A 20,393-nucleotide genomic window follows, 5' to 3' on the forward strand; every position below is an offset into this window, starting at 1 on the left:
TCTATACACTTAACTAAAAGAAATGGTGAGAACACCAAGAGAATATTGAGAGAGGGACAGGTATAACCTACTACTTGTTACTCTCACTCAAGCTTTTCATTTACCACCGCAGTTCTTCCAGAACAGTGGTATTTTGCTGTGCTTTTCGCTGAGATTGCCCTGCCCCCTTGCTCCTCCACTGAATTATACACTCTATGGGGACTGTAATGTGTTAAAAGCACCATGTTACTAATAGAATTATAGAGTGCAATGTTCTCCCTCCCTAAGGTACTCCTTCTAGAGAGAGTCTCTCACTGGTTGTCAAAGACAAACAACAGAGTAGATGGATGGTAGAGGGGTCCATAGGAATGGGTAGCAATTAGAGGAGCAAAACTTCGAAAGAATGGCTCTTTCTCTGTTCTTTTCCCTTTTTCTTTTTATATTGATCCTCCTTTTTGCAACTCCAGTGTAACTGGTTGAATAAGAAGGAACTGGGATCTTCTCTTAATTTTAAGGATGAGGTTCCCTTCTAAAATGCCCTACTAAGACTTCATGAAACACAGAAGGTGGGGTGGGAGTGAGCAGGCTGCTTAGACGTGCCAGCAGAGGAAGGAAATCATGAAGGGGAGAGGAAGGTGTCATTACTTCTTTTGGAGAGAAAAAGCCAGTCCTGAGATACCAAGAATCTGGGGTTCTCTTAACACAAATCAGGTAGATGAGCAGCTTGGAAGGAAAGGTTATAAGTTGGATTATATAGATTTGATTTTATTAGTCTTTGCTGGACATAAATAAAGTGGCTTGCTGGTTCCCAGTAATCTTCTCATTGATAATATCCATAATAACACCCTTTTTCCCTGGTGAATCATTTTTCTTTCCCCCACCTTCCTCTTACACCCACACATAAAGTCGAAATGCAGTCATGTGATTTGGATGGGAGCAGCTATTCTCTTACTTGAAGCTGTCTCTTTGACCTGAATCTGTCTCCTTGACTTCTGTGATTGAGTAAGGAAGAACACTTGACTCAATCCGATCTTATCATGGAATCCACAATGACGGGGCCCAGAATTGGCATGTAACCCAGACTGAACCTATGAAATGCCTTCCCCTAGATTTTTCAGACTTGAGCTATAGGGTAATGCCATTTTCTTTCTGGTCAACAAGTTGTATAAATACGTACCCAGATCTGCAGGCAGCAGGTTTCCATCTTAATGGAGAAACTAAGTCAAAAGAATGAAGTTGATATACAGACAGAGAAAAGGCAGCAGTAACATGGCCTTGATGGTGTTTAATTTCCTGGTTCCTTCTGCTCCCGGGGCAACACTACCTCTGCCCTTCCTCTTTGATTACATGAGCCTATAAATTTTTCTTTTGACTGAACAGGTTTCCTGTTACCAGAAACCAAACAGCCCTAAAATGAAAGTGAAGTGATTACAACAACCAAATCGTTTATTTATCCATGAACCTTTCTTAGCCCCAGCAGCAACCCAACTGTAGATTATTATAAAATGTTTTATTCCTGATATCGTTCTTCTAAAAAAAGATGGCATTGTAATTATTGAAAATGGTCAACTCTGATATTTGTTGTATGAAATGGTATAATTCACTAGTTTGCAAAGGACTAGTTGGTAATATTGGTTCCAAGTTTTTCAGGCTCCAAATTTATGCGTAAGTTCAGTAAGATATATGCAATGAGGATCCAACATTATTTGATTCTTTTTTTTTTTTAAAAAAAAGGAGTTGTCTCTTATCAAGCACTATCATTACATTTGTCTTTAACTCCTATGATGTACAGTTTTTTCATGAACTCTGGTTTGCCTTGATATGTAAAGAAATTGGGAACTAAACTAGCAATACTGTGTTTCTAATGGTGACTGACATTGGCATATTCTTCATCATTGTACTATTGGTTCAACTTTTGGTTTTGTGCTCTTTTTTGTCTCTCTTTCCAAAGCTGGTGCCTATTACCCATAGTTAAGCAGCAAATTATTGGCAACAAATTGAAAATACATGCATATATCTTTCCAAGTCATTCATTTCCAAGTTGTCTGTTTTTTCCTGCCCTTTGTGAGAGTTAAGATTTATTTCAAACTTACTTAAATGATGCTATTATGTATAATATAAAGTAACTTTAAATGTACAAAATAAATAATAACTTTAAATGTACAAAATAAATGTATAAAATAAATAACAAATAAGAAAATGATTGATTCACCCTCAACAACTAATATTTGGAAGAGGAGAGATTTTAATTAGGAATATCTAAAAGCATTCAAGTTGTCTGACAAATAGGAAAGGTATAGATTTCCTTCTCAAATAGAACATGGTTTAGAGGTTGAAATGATCCCTTCCTTTGAAAGGATCATTCTACATCTGTTTTACCTATTTAATCATATCGTTTTTGGGAAGCAAGACGGGCAGTAAATTGGTGGGTTCCAGGTATCCATGTGTCCTACTGCTCAAATGCTGCCACTGTCATCTGTTTGTTTAAGTAATTTACAAATGACCTCATTTTTATCAACTGATAATTAATAACGCATATCTCAGAATTTTCCCAGAGAAAATGGTTAAACAGGACAATAAATGTTATTTAAAAAAAAGATTTTTATGGCAAAAACAAATCTGAGAAACACTGGATCACAAAGATAAAGTAGTTTCTTTACTGCAGAGTTTCTGGGGATCTTTGACATGGTAATGTGCATTGTGAGTCTCTACCTCAGGGATAACATTTCCCATGCTTTTTTTTTTCTATGGGGTTCTTTTTGAGTAGATTATCTTGTGAAACTAGAATTCCTCAGGACATGCCTGAGGAAATCAGAATTCTGCTAATTCTATAGAAATGATATTTTACTCATTCAAATTAGAAGAGGTGTGATGTGGATGCTTTGTTTAAATTTAAGCTGTGAATTACTATAACTCATGTAGTAATTTATTCAACCTGCATTTTAATCCTCTATTAACATCTGTGGCAAGGAATAGAAATACTAATAAATGAGTAACATAAGGCAGTCAGGTTTTCTGACAAAGGGAAAAATCTGCCTTCTCCTGTCTTTGGTTAATGAGCCAATAATGAACAGGGCTTGAAATACGGGATACTGACGAGGAAAGGGAAGTCATCTTCATTAATGAGGAAAGTGTATTCAGATATTTTGCCTTGAATCAGGCCAAAGAAGCAGGAAATTGGTGGTTTTAAGTATCACCAATGATATTCTATAACTCAAATCTGCAAACTGCCAACCACAAACCTACATACATCTCTTTCACCTGCAAGAGCTCCCTAAAGGTGAATTGTTTTATGGGTTAATTTTGCGAATTTTATGCAGTAAACACTTGTCCACAGTTTGGGGCCTGTTTGTTCTCAGGTTATCAGCTACCAGGCTAATCCAGTACACATTTAAACATTTAAATAAGGATTACTATGATAGCAATGTTTCTATTTATATGAATAATTTATAGCTTGAGTTGGATGTGTCCCTTGAGTGTATATATATGCTTATGCATATTTCTTATAAATCCATATCAAAACGGGGTGGTTGTTCTCACGGTGCCTATTCTGTGTCCTTAGAAATGACTGGTAATGGTGACAAAAGTTAGGGTTCATTCATGTATGATAGTGTCTTTTCTAAAACATCAGCTAGATTTTTTAACCATAGACTAGTTTAAAGCCATGTGAGCTTATTAAACAGTTTGGTAATACAAATGGTAACTAAGCAAAAGCACTAACCATACACATGGCTTTAAGATTTTAACTTAAAGTGGAATTCATATTATTTATTTATATGTAACAACAAATGACCACTATTGATATTTGAAATTATTTATTCAAGGCGTTTTTATATAATCTTGCAGTCATAGTATAGGCATACAGTAAAAGAATGTGAGAGTGTGAAGAATATAAAGCCCGTGTCTGGGCATTTAAAATAGGAGCTCTTCAAAAAGTTACAAATGTTTTACAAATAGGATTCCTGAAAAATTTGGAAGAAACTAAAACTTCATTAAAAACATTACAATACCAAATGATATGTCACTTAGTTCGTAGCAAGCAGTTATATATTAATTAAATGTTTCTATCCTGTGAGCTAAGACAACACATTTTACATTCAAGTTGAAATAATTCAGCACCATTTTAACTTAAAGGATAAACGAAATGCTTTAAAGTGTTTAAAAATGGCCCAGGACTTTTGGTAGCCGGGAATTAAATATAGTTGTTGTTTGAATATATTAATTGTGAATACGAGTTCTAAAAATAAAAAATATAGAAAAGGGGGAATTTTTACTTATCAGTTACTCCACTGTTAGTACCAGAACAAGTTATTTTTAAAACAAGTTATCTTCTAACCAGAAATTCTGTGTTCGCATACAATTTGCTAAGATGAAATCTTAGTGCTACGATAATTTTAGTGAACTGCATTTCCTCTAAAATCTGAATATTGGGAATATTTATGGGCGTGATTATCCTATGAAGTTTTGAAGAGAAAAAAATTATTACTCATTATCACAAATAATGCCTAGTGAATAATTTACCTGATAGAAATTGTGAATAAAATTATTTTTTAAAAATATAAGTTGTGGATTCATATGCCCTGGTACTGTTGGGAGATTGCATCCTAGCCTCCATTATCAAGACATCTTTAATCCAGACTGTGGTCTGAATGATTGAGGCCACTAATATGGCATATGGAAGACTTACTAAATTATTTTCCTATTTAGTCCATTTTTTTCACAGTCTTTATTAGTTTAAAAGTCAGTCTTTTTTCTGTACTCAACATTCTCTGTATCATTTCCACTTCCTTTTCAATTGTTTTTTATTGAGAGTTTGGTAAGACTGGATTGCTTTTTAATTTATGAGTAGATAACTTTTATCAGCTAGTCATTTTCTGTGAGTTTTGGTGGTTATTCAGAGATGAGATCCCTTGAGGCTCAAAAATATTGAGTGTTAAACCAATATTTGTGAGTTATTTGAGAGTGTTTAAGGGTAATTGAGGGGGAAGAATGTTTATATAAGGAATAAGTGAGAATCTTTAGCATCCTAATTAAAACTCTTCTTTTTCTAAAATCAACCATATGATACATGTTATATTTAAAAGGCAGACATTTCAGGGATTCGAAACATATTTTTAATTATTAGTAACACATACATGCATATAGCTATTAATTTTTAACTTATTTTTAAAATAAAATATGGTCATGAAAAACAATAATGCTTAAAATAAAATTTTTTAGACATGTACTTAGAGTCATTAAAAATGAAATAAAGGGAACCTGAAGGATAATAATGTTGTTTTTAATACTTAATTGAGGTTAGAGATCACCTTTTTTATATCCTAAATGCCTAGCTGTGAGTGACTGTTATATATTAGGCTCTCATATGATGACGGATAGATAGACAGATGGAAGGCCCAATGAATGATAGTAAATATGTCTTCTCATATATATCCAAAGGCATATTGGCTAGCTTCTAATGCAGGGGTAAGAATCATGATGAAAACAATTGATCTTAAATCTGTAGATGCCAGTCTGGCTCAGCATTAATACTGACAGTAGTTTTTTGTTGCTGTTGTTTAAAAAGCAAATATGTTAAAATATCTCTATTAGAAAAGATTACAATTTGAAAGAAAGGATCATTCTACAGTCTTAAAACTATAAAGCAATTTAAGGCAAAGGGGTACATCAAAGTAGCTATTCCATAGCTCAGATACTACTAAATGAAAGTTCAGGGTCTCTATCAAGCTGTCTGTGTTCTCTATTGGTAAGTGTGTGCCCTGGCAGATGTGGTTTATGTGGCCCACTGTCATCTACCCATTGATGACTGTCCATCTCTAGCCCCTCTTACCATGCTCGGCACCCATGAGTGTGGAATGATTATTAGTATTTGGTGTTGATTTTACAACTCCATGATGTATATACTACAGGGATGCCTACTCACTTTTAAATTCTTCCTAACGTGTTCTGGCACTTGAAATATCTTGCTTGAGATTTTAATACTGGTTAATGTAGGAAAACTTCTGCTTAAGCACCACTAACTTAAAAGTGTAATTCAATTTCTTCCTGCACCTTTCGAATCTAGGGAAAAGAGAAATTCTCCAAATTGTTGTGGCACATGGTTTCACAGTTTAAAATAAAATCACAGCTGTCTGATAATGCAGCACATTCCTTGGTTTTGCAGGAAGATTTTTTTTTTCTTTTCCCTTTTTCACCAACCCCTCAAGTATGTAATGCTATGTGCTTTGCAAATTTGGATTATCTTTTGGACATATACACAAAACATGAATGAATGATTCCTGGATGATCTATATCCAGGTTCCTATATGGTTCTCATACCCATACATATTATGTTGTCTATTCTGGATAATTTAAATTTTTTTTAGCATTCCTCTTTTAAAAGCTGAACATTAAAAATAATGTAGAAAAGTTGAAAATGCTAAGATGTTTTTCGTTATTTTTTTAAAGTATTTGAAAGACAGTTGTGGTTTGAGGGACTTATGACTGTTGTTTTATGGCATTAAGGAAATGTTTTTGGCTAATATTTCAATATACTTAAATGTATATTATCTCTGGATGTATCAGATCTATCACCAGAATAACTTTCCATTGACACAGTTGTCCTATGTATACCAGTCCCCAAAATGGTAATTTTAAGAATGCCACTTAAAAAGTCTCTGCCCGTAGGAAAATTAAAGCATAGATGGAACATCAACCAATGTTAGACAGGAGTTGGGCAGCTTAATTACTTAATTCATTCCAAAACAAAAGCTGACTTAAGTCAGAATGAAATTGTACACCTGACAGAAAGAAAGGAGTTTATCTACTAATTTAAAAATGTAAACATAAATTTTATATAGGGGTGTAACTATCTGAATACATATATTGCCATTTCTCTGCTATATAGAAATATTTCTTGACACCAATGGTAATATATTTGTTCCTTCCTCAGCACCAAATGTGTCCACATCTATTTAAACAGTAGGAGCCTCATTTCTAAATTAATCTATGCCAGGACATATATAAGCCAGTTATTGTGGTTCACTGAAGTTTCAGCACTAAGCATATTCTCAGTTAAAAATAATTTTGGCTCATTCATTGAAATATTATTTTCCCTTCTTGTACTACAACTTCAAAAAGAGCATAACAAAACTTGGATTTCTTTAAAAGAGCCAAGTGTGCAACTACAGAAGTGAAACATCATGTCAATTCACAAAATAATGTGAATAATATTAAAAATTTTCCAAATAATGCCAATTTAAATGTTCAAAATCCAGTTATGTGCTTTGTTATAGAACAGTTCAAACGAAAATTCCTGTTTTCTTCTGTTATCTTTTCCAAAATTCATAAATCCTACCGAAGTTAATCTATTTTTTTCCCCCACTTCAGAACACCAGGCACTGTATTGTCCATTGGAAGTCTTGGCTTGCTTTTTAATACCTATATTAAGAAACAAAATGAAACAATTTATTAATCTGATAACATTATAAATGAGTATAGTAGACAAGTTTGAAGTCAACCTTTTAGAAAATTGAGGTATCAATTTCCCTCCACATAAGCAACAGTTACCTTCTGAAATTATCCATTAATATTTAATTTTAATACTGGTTTGCAGAAAGTAGCTATATCAGTGACAGAGAGTGTATGCCTGATGTCTACAGACTTGATGTTTATAGTTGAAATAAACACCCTCTGAAACAATCAAGAGTAAAGGAGGACTTATCGGACCAGCAACTCGGCCCAGTTGAGTTCACTCCATGGAACAAGTATGGCGTGTGCACCAGGAAGCAGGGTCATGGCCTCTTCACTGTTCTGCATTAGTCGCTTTTCAGCATGGTTTTAAATGTAGAATGAGGCATTAATGGACAAGACACTGGGTCAAAGCCAATAAATAAAATATTGGCGTATTTATATTGTGATCACAGATCCCCAGGTAAAGGAAATAAGAATGGACTTAGTCCAAATCATAAACCATCAATTTCCAAATAGTAATTTCTGTGAGAAGAGGACTTAATTGTAGTGTCCTAGAACTGACTTGGGCCATAGAGTCACTCGGACCATATGTTTTGTTTACAATGAGGAAAATGAGGGAGAAGAGGATACATTAAAGGCACACTTTCTTACTGGATGGTTTGTTCACACCAATGGAGTGCTCTCAAATATTCAATTAGTGTGAAAAACAATCAGTAAACTGAGAGGTTATATGTTTTTAAGAGTTAAAAAAAAAAGTATGATAGCATTACCAAAGGACTCACATATTGCTGCATATAGTCAGTCACCAGACTGACCACATAGCATTAGACAAGTTACACTCACTGCTCAAGAAAATAAAGACTGCATGGTCTCCAAAATGAAGTTCTGACACTTTAGCTTGTGCTTCAGTGCTCTCTGATCTGGTCCCGACTTACTTTTCCATCCTTTTGCCTTACTCTTAACTCCATGAAACGTGCTTTAGCCAAACGAAAACACTTGCTTTTCCAAACATGTCCTACAGTTTCTTTCTGCCATAGGTGCCAGTGATGCTGACTCCTCCCGACATGCTCTTAACTCTCCCCAGTGCAGTCCTCCTCAGCCATCACAGTGCAATTAATATACTATCCTAAAGCCACTCCTGATTCTCAGCCAAAGGAAATTTCCCTTTTCTCTGAACTCTGATCCCTAGCAAGGGAGGCCAGAAGTGAAAGTCAAAATATAAGAAGCAATCATCTTTCTGCTGAAGATAAAGTTTTCTTTCTCAGGTCAAGGTTTCTGCACATCTCCCATTATTTTCCACTCATAGGTAAATATGATCTTATTTTAGTATGAATCACTAACTATGGATCATTAAACTTTTTCGCATATCATCTAATCAGTGTTTATTATTAAAATTCTACCTCAACTATTCTTGCAGTTTAGTTATAGTCAATGACAACTGGTTAAAAAAAACTCTAGGCTGGAGCAATATAACAATTTTTATTTGCTCTAAATATCTGGCAATATCCAATCCAATGGATTCTACTGATGAAAAGCCAGACACATACTATACAACAATAGAGTTGAGTCACTTCTCCTATCCAGACCTACTTCTAGAGGAAGGTCAGCAGTTGTACCTGGGAGTCTCTTGGCTTATTATAGCAGAGGCCCTTCTGGTCTACTGCATTTTATCTTACTCCTCATAGAAGTTTTCATATTGTATCTATCACAGTTATGTGCGTATTTCACGCTCTCAGTACCAAATTCTAAATTCCTAAAGAGAAGATAATTTATCTTAATCAAGTATAGAATGAGAGGCTACATGGTAGCATACCTACACCCGGCAGTGTTTGTACAGTGGTAGACAAGAGACTATAGACAAGAGACTATGTCCCAGCCATGACAGAGTGGAGCAGAAGACAAACATTAAACAGAGAGATTCATGAGTAATTAATTAGGATTACTATAATAAGACTATAAGGGAGCAATACAGGATCAGGAATCATATTTATCTTTGTCTTACTCTAATATCTAGTGTCGTGTAAGACCTGAATAAATACATAGTGCAAATGTGAGAGTGCCACTGAATAAATGAATAGGGAATGAATGAATAAATTAAGAAATTACAAAAATTAAGAAAAAATAATTAATCCATATATTTTTATTTTAGCTCAAACAACACTGATGTTCTGGGGATTCGCAGTTATACTCTGATCAGTTCTATACAATATGGGCCATAAACCCGGCCAGGTTTTCTATATTGTGGGCATATTCAGAAGACTATATTTAATTATCTTTTTTTTCAGTGATGGACCTCACTGTCATAAGCTTCATCTACATCTGATGCTGTGTTGACGCTTGTAAAGCACAGGCTTTGGTCCTGTATGCGAATAAGGAAAAAACACCCCTCCAAGGTGAATGCAGTCCAATCCACAGTACATGGCTCTGTGAATGGATCACGGGCTTCATTTTCTCCCCGTCCAAGAGCCCAGGTATAGGTGGACTTGGGAATGGCCACAAACTATAACAGGTTCATGGTGTGGCCAACCATTGTCCTGGTTTGTATATCAGAGGGAAATTTCTATTAGTTTCTTGTGTATCTTTTACACCTTATTGTGTGACCTAGAGTCACCTGCCAGTGCCTCTCCAACATCAAGGCAAAGCTGATGCGTGTTCAGTATCATTTTAATGGCATTCTCATTGTTAGGAAGGTGTCACTCACAGGTGGCATCTGTAGTTAGGATCAGTATCTCAGCAACACTATAGCAGGTGGTGCTTAGGCGTCAGGGTGAGACACAGACAACAAATCTACCCAGCTTTCTTTAGTTATTTTCATCATCACAACATCCCCGTTAATATTTATGTGCTGAGGTTCTATCTAAGATTTCATTCAAAGAAGGGTTTCGGGACTAAGGAAATTATGAAAGCGTCCCTCTTTTTGCGGGCTGTTTTCCTAGTACTTGTTCTGGAACTTAAATATGTGAACTCTCGATTTCTTCAGAACAGACAGTCCGATGTCTTCAGTGGCATACTTTAGGCAGTGATTTTTCAGAATGTACTTTAAAGAACTCCAGGAATTTCTTCAGAGCTCCTTCATGGACTGTGTGGCAGGAGCAGGAAACCCCACTGTTTGGGCTCCCACAAGGTCACCCACACTGCGTATTGCATATTTTACATATTCAGCCTCCACATAAGCTTTTTGCATAGACAATGGTGTTCTGTGTGTATGTCTTGTCTTCAAAACTAAGCTTTAGGATGATAAAAACGAGTACAACCCCCTTTCTCTAGCATTATCAAAAAAAAAAGATCAGTTCTAACTATGTGATAGTGCAGACTCTACCATTTTCTACCTTTGGTCTAGTTTATAAGAAAGCTACAGAAGTAGCAGCAACAAGCATGTCATGTGTAATGCCTGTTGATGAACTGAAATGCTTTGTGATGACAGTATTATTTAGCTAGGCAAATAAGACTCACGGTGAAATCGTGCAGCCCGAGGCATACGCATGATGTCCTGTGTAGCGAATGTCACAGCGTACAACGTTGTTGGAATAGTCCGATTCAGGCACCAAGTAGCTGGGGTTCACACTGACCTGGGCAACACAGACATCACCATGTTTACCGGTGATTTTATCAGCAGTGTTTACTGGTTAATTTCCTATTCTCACAAGGCTAACTAGCATGCTTCAGTTAATTCAAGCAGGGAGGAGGGTTAAGTTAGGAAAGTGGTTAAACTCTGAAGAAGTTTTAGGAGGAGACTGTATATTTTTCCCTGAAGTTCTTTAAAATAAATGTTTTTATATATCTAGGTTCATTTAGAAACTGTTCTAGGAGATATATAATTGCTTTTGGGATAGTGATTAGTTAACATTTGAATCCAGAGGAGGAGCTCTATTGAATTGCGATAAAAATAAATTGCAAGTACATTATTTTCAAAGGTCTCTACCTTTAGAATGTAGTTTCCAGGTTGTACATCTGTAATATCAATCCATTGGCAGTCTATGTCTGCATTATAAGTATCATAACAGCCGGGACTCAACCCCTAAAACAAAATTTAAAAATTAAAAGATGGTATATGAATAGAGTATGCTAAAGAATATGCTTATTATGTGGAAATTAAGTTTTAAGTTAGTTAGTACTTACAAGAGTTTGACATAAAACTATTGCATCTCCCTTGAGATGCAATATTAGCCTTATAGTGCCTCCTGCTAAAAAAAATACAGGACTAATATAGGTAGTATACATCTAGCTTTTTAAAAGTGTCATAAATCACCAGTGACAAATACAATCTTAAGTGACAAACTAGGACTTCACCAAAATTCTAGACTATCACCAGTTCAGGAATAAAGGCCATAAAATAATCAATTTAGCTCAAATGTCCTCTTTTCAATTTAACCCTCTCCAACTTCCTCTTCTGGAAATTATCTTCCTGTACTTTTCCCATGATAACTTTTTTGTGTCTAAAGCTTTTATAATATGTATCCTTTTCTGTTCTGCATTATAATCATACTATATAAAAACATACCTAATTAAAGGTTGTAAGCTCCCTAAGGTTAGGGTCTGTGGTTGCATTTTTAAATAGCTAACATTTAGTAAGTATATACTATGCGCCAGGAACAGTTTTAAACATGTTACATATATAAATTCAGTTCTCACAACTATATGAGGCAGGTGCTAATATCATGCCCATTTTACAGATGGGGAATGTGAGGCACTGAAGGATTCATAGCTTGTAAGTAGCTGAGCGGGTTTAGAGTTCAGGCAGTTGGGTTTAGGGTCTCTGTTCTTCACCACCACACTACACACTATACTCTCTCTCGCACAGTCATTAAAATATTTTGTTGAATTAAAGGGATGAATATATGCCTCGGTGAATAAATTCTACATCCTTCTACTTGCTAAGTTATTCACTTCAATGAGATATGGTCCTTGCTCTCCAGAAAGTTATAGTCTGGAGAAGTTTATTCAAATCGAAGTCTGTATGTATTCTTGACTCTTATTAGTTCTTCATGAGAACGTTTATTGTTGTATTTTATTCTAACAGTAATCTAAAGTAAATTAAAAAGCATATGCTAGAATCATTTTCTCAAAACTGCCATTTAATTTCAGCACCCAAAATTACCCAAAGAGACGGCAAAATTATCTAAGCATGTTCTACCAATGTGTATGTGGCTATAGCTTGATTTGGGAAGAATCGGGGAGAACTGTGCTCTCACACAGCACATAATAGTGTAGACAGGCCACACTCAAAAGTACCCATGTGATGGCAGGGAGAACCATATAGCCACCTTGGTTCATATCAGCTTGCAGTTGTTCCTTAACCATATATTGAGAAGTAAACCTATAATGAAGACTTTTTGGTTTCTTATTCCAGCACATAATTCTAATTCTGGCACGTAAGAAATACTCCATAAGTGTTAGCTCTTATTATCGTTGCTTCTGCTACTATTGCTACCACTACATTCACGGCATTATAAGGGAGTCGTTGGATTAGATACCTACTTAAGACAGGCTTTAATAATGTTACGATGTTTATCTTACTTTCGGGTGAACAAAAGAGCTTTAAAGAAATGCTGAAATTGGCACTCTAGATAACTGGCAGAGCTTTTATTATTTGAACTAGATAACAAAAAAATGGGAGATTTTAAGGTCATTAAGCAAACAGGTATTTCATGTATTCAAAGTCAAACTTTAAAACGGATTAAATGTGGAACCTGAGCTGAGGCCGTCTAAATTGCTGTTTGGTTTTAGCAAAACATAGCTATTTATTACATTAAATTAATGAGGTTAATGTGACAGTTTCTAGTTTCATATATATTTAATATATAAATTTGTTATCTAAGAACTTGAATTCTGTGAAAGTATAAATATAAAGAAGTTATTTTAGCTTTATATTTGGATACATTTAAACATTATAATACAACTATCTAAGTCAACATTAGGGCTTTGTGAGAATTACTTTTTCCTTAAAATGAAATGCCAGTCTAGTGAAAACCACAAATACAGAAATCACTTGTAATGCAAGACCTAGTGAATAATAGTTAAATAGGACATAAACAGAGGGTGATTAACAGGAAAGCCACCACATAAAATGAAGTGTGGTCATCCTCAGGAATTGGGGGACTAGAAATACTATAAATACCTATAGTCTTAGATTCAAATATTTCAGCAGTGAGCTGTCCAGAGTGCCTCTTTTTCTAAGTGAAGAGAATAAACTCTAGGTCTCCTGTACAATTGAGTGCTGTGAGACCTGCCGGTCACCGAGTGAAAAGGGAATCTTTGTATGCACATGTGAGTGATGTGTGGGTAGGTTACAGCTTCTTTTGCTGAAAGAATAGTGCTGCCCCTAGGCATATGGAATTGAACCTTTTCCTCCTTCAACTGCTATGACATTTTAAGCTCAGAAAAAGAAGCAATGGTAACATTTAGGTCACCAAAAAGCTTCCTGCCACAGCCCTGGAATTTGCTTCCCAGATGCCAGCTGCTGATCCTTTTGTGCCTTGAGTTATATACATTCACTACTCCTTGCCAAGATTTTGGCTGGAGTAAAATTATAATGTCCTTTTACAAATTAGAGTTTCTTGTGGAAATACTGGCATGGCTTTTAACTGACACAGATTTTCCCACTATAAAGCCTACAAACTGCTTAGCTCAGCACGATTTTGAAAAATCCATCCAGAGTACATCTGACATCAATTATACTGTAGGTTTAAATATATATGTGTGGAGAAAGAAATTGTGTCCTTTTGCTTGTACTTGCATGATTAAAAGAGACAGATTTTCAAAGTGCTTTTTAAGAAACTTATTTTCTCTCCTTTTGCTAACTAACCCCAATTACCATTCTATTTTTAGCTTAATAGGTGGAGGGAAGAATGGTTTTGCAGGTGAGAAAACAGAGGTATCTCTTTATATAGTTACTTACCAAGCCTGTTAAGGAATACAGAATGAAAGCAGATATTGGAAACCATTCAGATTTGTTCAGAGAGTAAAGTGCTGCTAATTTTTATTGTGGAACATGAGTATGTGCAGTGACCCACTCTGAGGGTGAAATACTTTAAAAGTAATTTGGATCATGAAGCCATGACTTTTCTTTTCTCAGTTATTTCCCATCTTGACTGGATGACCCCCTCAATGAAAGAGTTTGTAAAAGACAGGCAGGAAGGAAGAAAATAGAATACCACTTTGTTTTCTCTCTGAAGGCTGCAGTTTCCTGATTTTATGATGCCAACCTACCTGTGTGTGTGCAGTACATGCAAATCGCCTGTGGTAGCCATAGTCACAGGATGTGTCTTCAAGACAGAAACTTGCTTTGTGGCCTTCAGCCACTCTCCTCTGGGTGTTGGCATCAAGTAGATCATAGTGGCTGAATTCATCCATGCTGTGGTAATGTCTGATATGCCACACAACACAGAGAGAGTGGTCAGTAACATACAGAGAAAAAGCAATGAGGATTTCAGATGACTCCTTGCTTCCTTACATTTGTTTGCACATTAAAATTGAGATCAAGTTTATCGTCTTAAAGCCAGATTCATGCTAGATTTTTTTTCCTCGCCAGAGATAGAAATCTATCAAAATTGTAGGCTTTTAACTTTGCTACTGGGGGAAAAAAAAGACTTATTTTGAGCATTTTACCTTTCCGTTACTACCTGATTTTATCTTTGAATATTAAATAGGAACAGACAAAACTTTATCTGTGTTTAAGTAAAACTTGCCGTATGCTCTCTAGTATATTTTCTCTTACCACTACTAATGTTTCATTCAAAAAAAAGAGGAGGTTTCTATGAGATTTCAAAACACTGAGTTCTCATAGATTTAAAATCATTACTAAAATGTAAAAGTGAAAAATGGCATATTTTATCCACCATTATTATTTAACTAGTTTAAACTTTTATTTAGAAATAATTTTATTTTATCAGAAAATTTGGTGCTCATTTCTATTGTTTCATTTGATTAAAGAGCAAGTTCTGAGCTGTTCATCTCCCATTAAGGAAAGAACAAGAAGAAATGGCTCAACTTAAAGAAAATATAAGGACACCTATCAGGATTTCCTGGCAATAAACACTTGGGCAACTTATTAAGGCAAATTATAGAATTATCTAATGTGAAAATCTTTAAATTTAGGACAGAACAGGCAAAGTCAATGCAGGTCTTTTAAAAGATAGAGATAAGTACTTCTCAGCTCATGGAGTATTTCATCTACATCTCTCTTTGAGAATGGTATCCGAATCTTTTTGATAAAAATTTGTGATCTTTATTAAATGCTAACTGTAGATGCCCTTGGCAGCAATAGGCTTTTTTTAGAAATCTTACTTGTAGTAAATTGAAGTAAAAGTTTAATAAATTAGATTTAGAGCTTCTAATTTAAAGGATAACAACAAGATCTAGTAATTGATGTAATTATCTTAGAGATAGACACCATTGATTATGTCAAATTCTAAATATAAATATTAAGTAATTTTCTCCCTTTGTGTAAGAATCATCTGAAGAATGAAAAAGTAACTCAGAAGTATCCAGGAAGCCCATGCACTTACTGATGACAACTGTGCCATTCCCAGGAATATCTTGGTCGACTTGGTAAGAAATCAGATGTCCCTTGGTTTTTCACTCTTTGGGGAAATCTTAGCAGCACCCTGTGATCATAATCTCTGACATCTCCCCTGTACGCTGTGCTGTGATTTTGGAAAAACAACAACAAAAACAAAACAAAACAAAAACATCATTTTCATAGAATAATAACTAAAGACAAACGTACAAGCAAAATCTTCATTTTTAATGGCAACAGCCCCTCTACCCCAAGAGACCAGGGCATTTTGCTTATTTTGTTCCAAGAGACCAGGGCATTTTGCTTATTTTGTTCATTGCTGAATCTCCAGATCCTAGAACAGTGCCTGGCAAGTAGACCTCAGTGACTATTTGTCAAATGGGTGAATGAATGACAACTATGGAAATCTACAGTTTAAAAGTTAAAAACGTAATAAAATTAGCATTAAGAATTTACATGTGATAAGTAAATTTGTATTTATAATTGATTCAAGTTTAATCATATGAATGAGTGAAACTGAGCTCGAAATTATCCCAAATAAAAAATCATCCACATTTACTTAAGAACTTTGAATTTAACAATACATTTCTTCTTTAACAATTAACTAAGATATGAGGTGGCAAAATAACTAAAAGAGTAAACCCAGTTTCGATAAATAATTTTATAACTTCGCTATCTTCAAAACAATAACATTACTATAATAATATCATAGGCGGGGCAATGATGTGAGTGATGCAAGACTCAAGAATGAAAATGATGAGCTTCTCTTCCTTTAGCCTGACAGTTATCAAGGGTCAAAGTAGAAGAAATACACAAATAAACATTACTATGTTCCTTCTAATGTATTTTGTGTGAATATATATTCAGATACTATTGATGACCTTATTTTACACTATAAAAAGTTTTATGAGACCTATCAAAACATCTTTTGCTCCCTCTGCTGGTTTCTCAGCAGCAAGCTCCGTTCCCCAAATTGCTATGATTTTATTTTAGGACTGATGGAAAAACAAAGCTCTTGCTTATGCTCTTATTCTGGCTGAAGTAATACCAAAACAACTAAGTTAATTGCAGTTTCAAACAGAAGAAAACTTAACTTTTGCCAATGGGGGTTCCACGCTGGCAAATTTGCCTCCAATCTTTTAAGGGGGTATTAACAAGCTCTTCCACTGCATTTCCCTCCCCCCACCACCACCACCCGCCCCACGTTATCGTATAGTTGTCTATTAGAAAATGATTGGAAACAGTCGTCTCCAGAGTTTAAGGATCTTGGAAAAAGAACAGGAGACCCCACCCCCAACTCTCCGGGAAAAGGGTTTGCTCCATCTCCCTGATTTGTGCTGCAGTTTGAAAGCTAGAACCCACAGAAATCTTCAGAATGTTAACTCTCCATCCAGGTCAGCATGCCCAGGAGATCAAGTCCTGTTTCCCAGCTCTTGTCCCACTTTCCGACTCTTGTCTGCACAGAGCAAGAGTGGTTAAAACCAGGTACAGAGTCGGCCCCAGGAACCAAGACTGGAGAGCCAGGCAGCGGAAATCCCAGCCCGTACCTGGCCAAGCAGTTTTCCTCCGCAGCGCATCTCAGGTTGTACATGGACATCTTTTGCACGTACGTGGACGCCTGGATGTAGTAGGGGTCGGGCACCAGGTCCGGGAGACCTAAACGTCAGCAGGCGATGGGCATAGCAGTGAGACAACCCAGCGCCCCCTACCCGGGCTCCGGTTCCCTCCGTGTCCCTTACGCATCATCGTTCGCCCAACTGGACTTCGGTGTTGGTGTCGGGCTGCGGGTAGCAGGAGAACGGGGGACGCCCCGGGCTGCAAAGCAAAGTGGAAAGGAAGCAGGAGGGGCCAGGCGCGCGGTTTGCACCAGATTCCAGGGCTGCCTCTGCAGGCACAGGGGGAGGGATCGGATCTGCGGGGACTAGGGCCTGCCGCGCCCAGGCAGCCACGTCGGGGAGCCACCAGCCACGTTGGGGAAGGAGTATGCGAGTGCTTCCAGCGACTTGGGGTGCTTACCGTACTGGAAGTAGCCGGTGCCATATCCGGGCCGGTACCTGCTCCCAGGCCGGGGCCTTTCGTACGTGTCGTAGTAGTTGTAATAGGGGTTGTCGTCAGAGTACTTATAAGGGTTGTACGGGTCGTCGCCCACCATGCCATCCACGCGACTGGGCGGCCTGAGGTTACTGAGTGCCGGGCGCTCCGCCGGCTCTGTCCGGTTATTAGCGCGGGAGCCGTCAGCGTCGCTGGCCCCGGACAAGTAGCCAGCTTGGAACCAGTGGCGGGCGGTGGGCCTGGGGCGACCGGTGGTGGCTCCCGATGGCCCAGTGTTCCGCGCCCGAGTCGCTGCTGTGCGGTTGTTGCGGAGCAGCAGGATCGGCGTGCGCGGCTGCGGGGCGGAGGCGTTGGCGGCGCCCGGGGCGGTGACGCCTGGGTCCCGTCGGCGCTGCGGTTGGTACTGCGAGCCCAGGCTCAGAAGGCTGAACACCTGCCCGTTGTTCTCCCATTGGATTTTCTGGCTCCAGGTACCCGGAGCCGCCGGCGGCTCCCGCGGGGGCTGTTGCTGGCTGGTGGACGGTGGGGCGCAGTGCAGGAGCGTGCAGAGCTGCAGTGGCCCGAGCAGGAGCGCGGTCCAGGCGAAGCGCATCGCTCCCTTTGCCGGATCGTCCCCACTCCCGGAGGACGTAGATCGGGGAAAAGAAAAACGGGGCTCAAATCACGTGAGGGAGAGAGACGTCTTCAACCAGGGAGGCGGGCAGAGCGCGGGTATCTTAGTCCCCACCAAGCAGTGCCAAGGGTGGGCTGCAGACCTTTCTCCAGTGAAAGCGGCTGCTGGGACGTGGCACTCGCCTCTCGCCTCTTTCCCGGTCCTGGAAGGCGACGGAGAGCGGCGCGGCGGCCCCGGCGAGCGGCAGTGTCTGGAGCGAAGGAAGGAGAGATTTTAAACTTTCTGGCACGTTTGCAAAGTTACACAAGCCGTTCTGGCCCGGCCACCCCTCCGCTATTTGTTCACGTAATGCGATTGGAAACGTGCAAGGGGGACAGCTCCTCGCCTCTGCCCCTCCCTTCCCTCCCTGTCCTGTCCTCCTCCTCCCCCCAGACACGTTGCACAGGGAGCGTTAAGGGGAAAGAACAAAACGGAACACACATCCTGAGACACACTCGGCTTAATCTGGGGCGAACATGCAGGAATTTCAAAAGACTCAGACAGGCAAAGGCAGCCAGGCCATGGGGCGACGCCAAAATATGCATGAAGAAAAATGCTATTAGGTCACCAGCCCTGGAGAGGCGGGAAGTCGAGCGGTGGGGAGAGTGCTGGGGGCGAGAGTTGGGGGTGGAGGGGTGGAACGATTGTGACTAACATTTATCCATAAGGAGTTAACCAGACTAATTTCCCAGTGCATAGTCACTCGCTTTTATGGGAAGCGCCCTCAGCAAATAAACCCCAGGATATCAAATTTTGTTTTTTTGTATGTAGGTAATATGAGAAATGGGTTACAAATTTGTTTCCTACAGTGAATATTTTAATAACCAAAAGTGAAAATTTACAGGGAACAAAAGCCAGATAATGCTGAAATGATGAATAAGCCTGACTTTTTCAAAATGCTGGCTGATTTGTACTTTGAGTGGAAGTGAAGAACCATCTTTCATCTTGACAGTGTCTACCAAGAAGAAGTTTCTTTAAAGGAGGTAGAGCAAGTCTGCCTAAGAGAGCATTCAGAAGACAGCTTCAAGGAGCATTTTTCCTTTTTTTTTTTTTTTTTTGGTCTTTCTACATCTAATAAAGAGGCTTGACTTTGGATTTTAAAAAGTTAAGTCACCATTTGTTAAATGTTGAAGTCCTATGGTGTTTGATTGATTTTCCAACTTAAAGAGGTTACTAAAGAAACAGCCTCGGGGTTCAGATTTTGATTAAAAAAAAAAAAAGGAAGAGAGTAAGACTGGCCAGGGGAGAATGGGTAGGAGGATAGAGTGGGAGGTGGGTAATGCTGACTGGAAAGAGATGCTTAATGGACCAGTTCTTCACATACCACTCAGATTTTGGGCAGTGCTGGAAACATATCAAAGAAAAATTGGCATTCAATGGCTCTATTTAGATCTGTGACTCAAAACCAGATTTTAATGGCTCTTTTATTGGTATCATTGGGCTGTTGTCTAGATATACTTCAATATTCAGGTATCTCTGTTAGTCTCTATCTCTCCATATTTAATCACCACATTTTTGTGGTGTGATGGACATTTGCTGACTTGCCTGCCCAGCATCCATTTCCCTTTTTCCTGGTAAGAACAACTGTATTTTCCTTTGAGAAACTTCCACTCCCCCATTTAATTGTGGGACTGGCAGCATTCATGAGACTTCCCCCACTTCAAGTAGTGGTCATGAGATCCAAGCTTGGCTAATCAAACTAGCTCCCTAGAATTTGAATCTTGAGCAGAAGGACACAAG

The 20,393-nt window shown here is 38.0% G+C and overlaps 1 protein-coding gene across 3 annotated transcripts; it reads right to left on the bottom strand.

The window, feature by feature from the left end:
• Positions 1-3,777: 3,777 nt before the first annotated feature.
• Positions 3,778-19,216, bottom strand: LOX (lysyl oxidase). 3 transcript variants are annotated; one of them, XM_015590410.2, is made up of 8 exons: positions 19,095-19,216; positions 17,966-18,864; positions 17,497-17,605; positions 15,939-16,076; positions 14,641-14,797; positions 11,354-11,449; positions 10,885-11,000; positions 3,778-7,398 (listed from the first exon to the last, which is right to left on the bottom strand). In XM_015590410.2, the coding sequence occupies exons 2-8, from the start codon at positions 18,591-18,593 to the stop codon at positions 7,392-7,394; spliced, it is 1,251 nt and encodes a 416-aa protein (XP_015445896.1). In that variant the 5' UTR covers positions 18,594-18,864; positions 19,095-19,216; the 3' UTR covers positions 3,778-7,391. The 3 variants fall into 3 exon arrangements, with proteins under 3 accessions (XP_015445896.1, XP_024903509.1, XP_006913373.1); XM_025047741.1 differs by lacking the exons at positions 10,885-11,000; positions 19,095-19,216 and having other exon boundaries at positions 17,966-18,999; XM_006913311.3 differs by lacking the exons at positions 3,778-7,398; positions 19,095-19,216 and having other exon boundaries at positions 10,881-11,000; positions 17,966-18,992.
• Between the last annotated feature and the right edge of the window lie 1,177 nt (positions 19,217-20,393).

Source organism: Pteropus alecto, unplaced genomic scaffold, assembly GCF_000325575.1.
Source record: "Pteropus alecto unplaced genomic scaffold, ASM32557v1 scaffold20, whole genome shotgun sequence".
NCBI classification, from domain to species: Eukaryota; Metazoa; Chordata; class Mammalia; order Chiroptera; family Pteropodidae; genus Pteropus; species Pteropus alecto.

Excerpts from the sequence above, each read along its gene's own strand:
- LOX (XM_015590410.2), bottom strand. The coding sequence starts at position 18,593 with ATGCGCTTCGCCTGGACCGCGCTCCTGCTCGGGCCACTGCAGCTCTGC. Across the intron at positions 16,077-17,496 it reads GAGGAAAACTGCTTGGCCAG|CACAGCGTACAGGGGAGATG; the intron begins GTACGGGCTGGG and ends CCAAAATCACAG. Across the intron at positions 11,001-11,353 it reads CTGGAAACTACATTCTAAAG|GTCAGTGTGAACCCCAGCTA; the intron begins GTAGAGACCTTT and ends TGTGTTGCCCAG.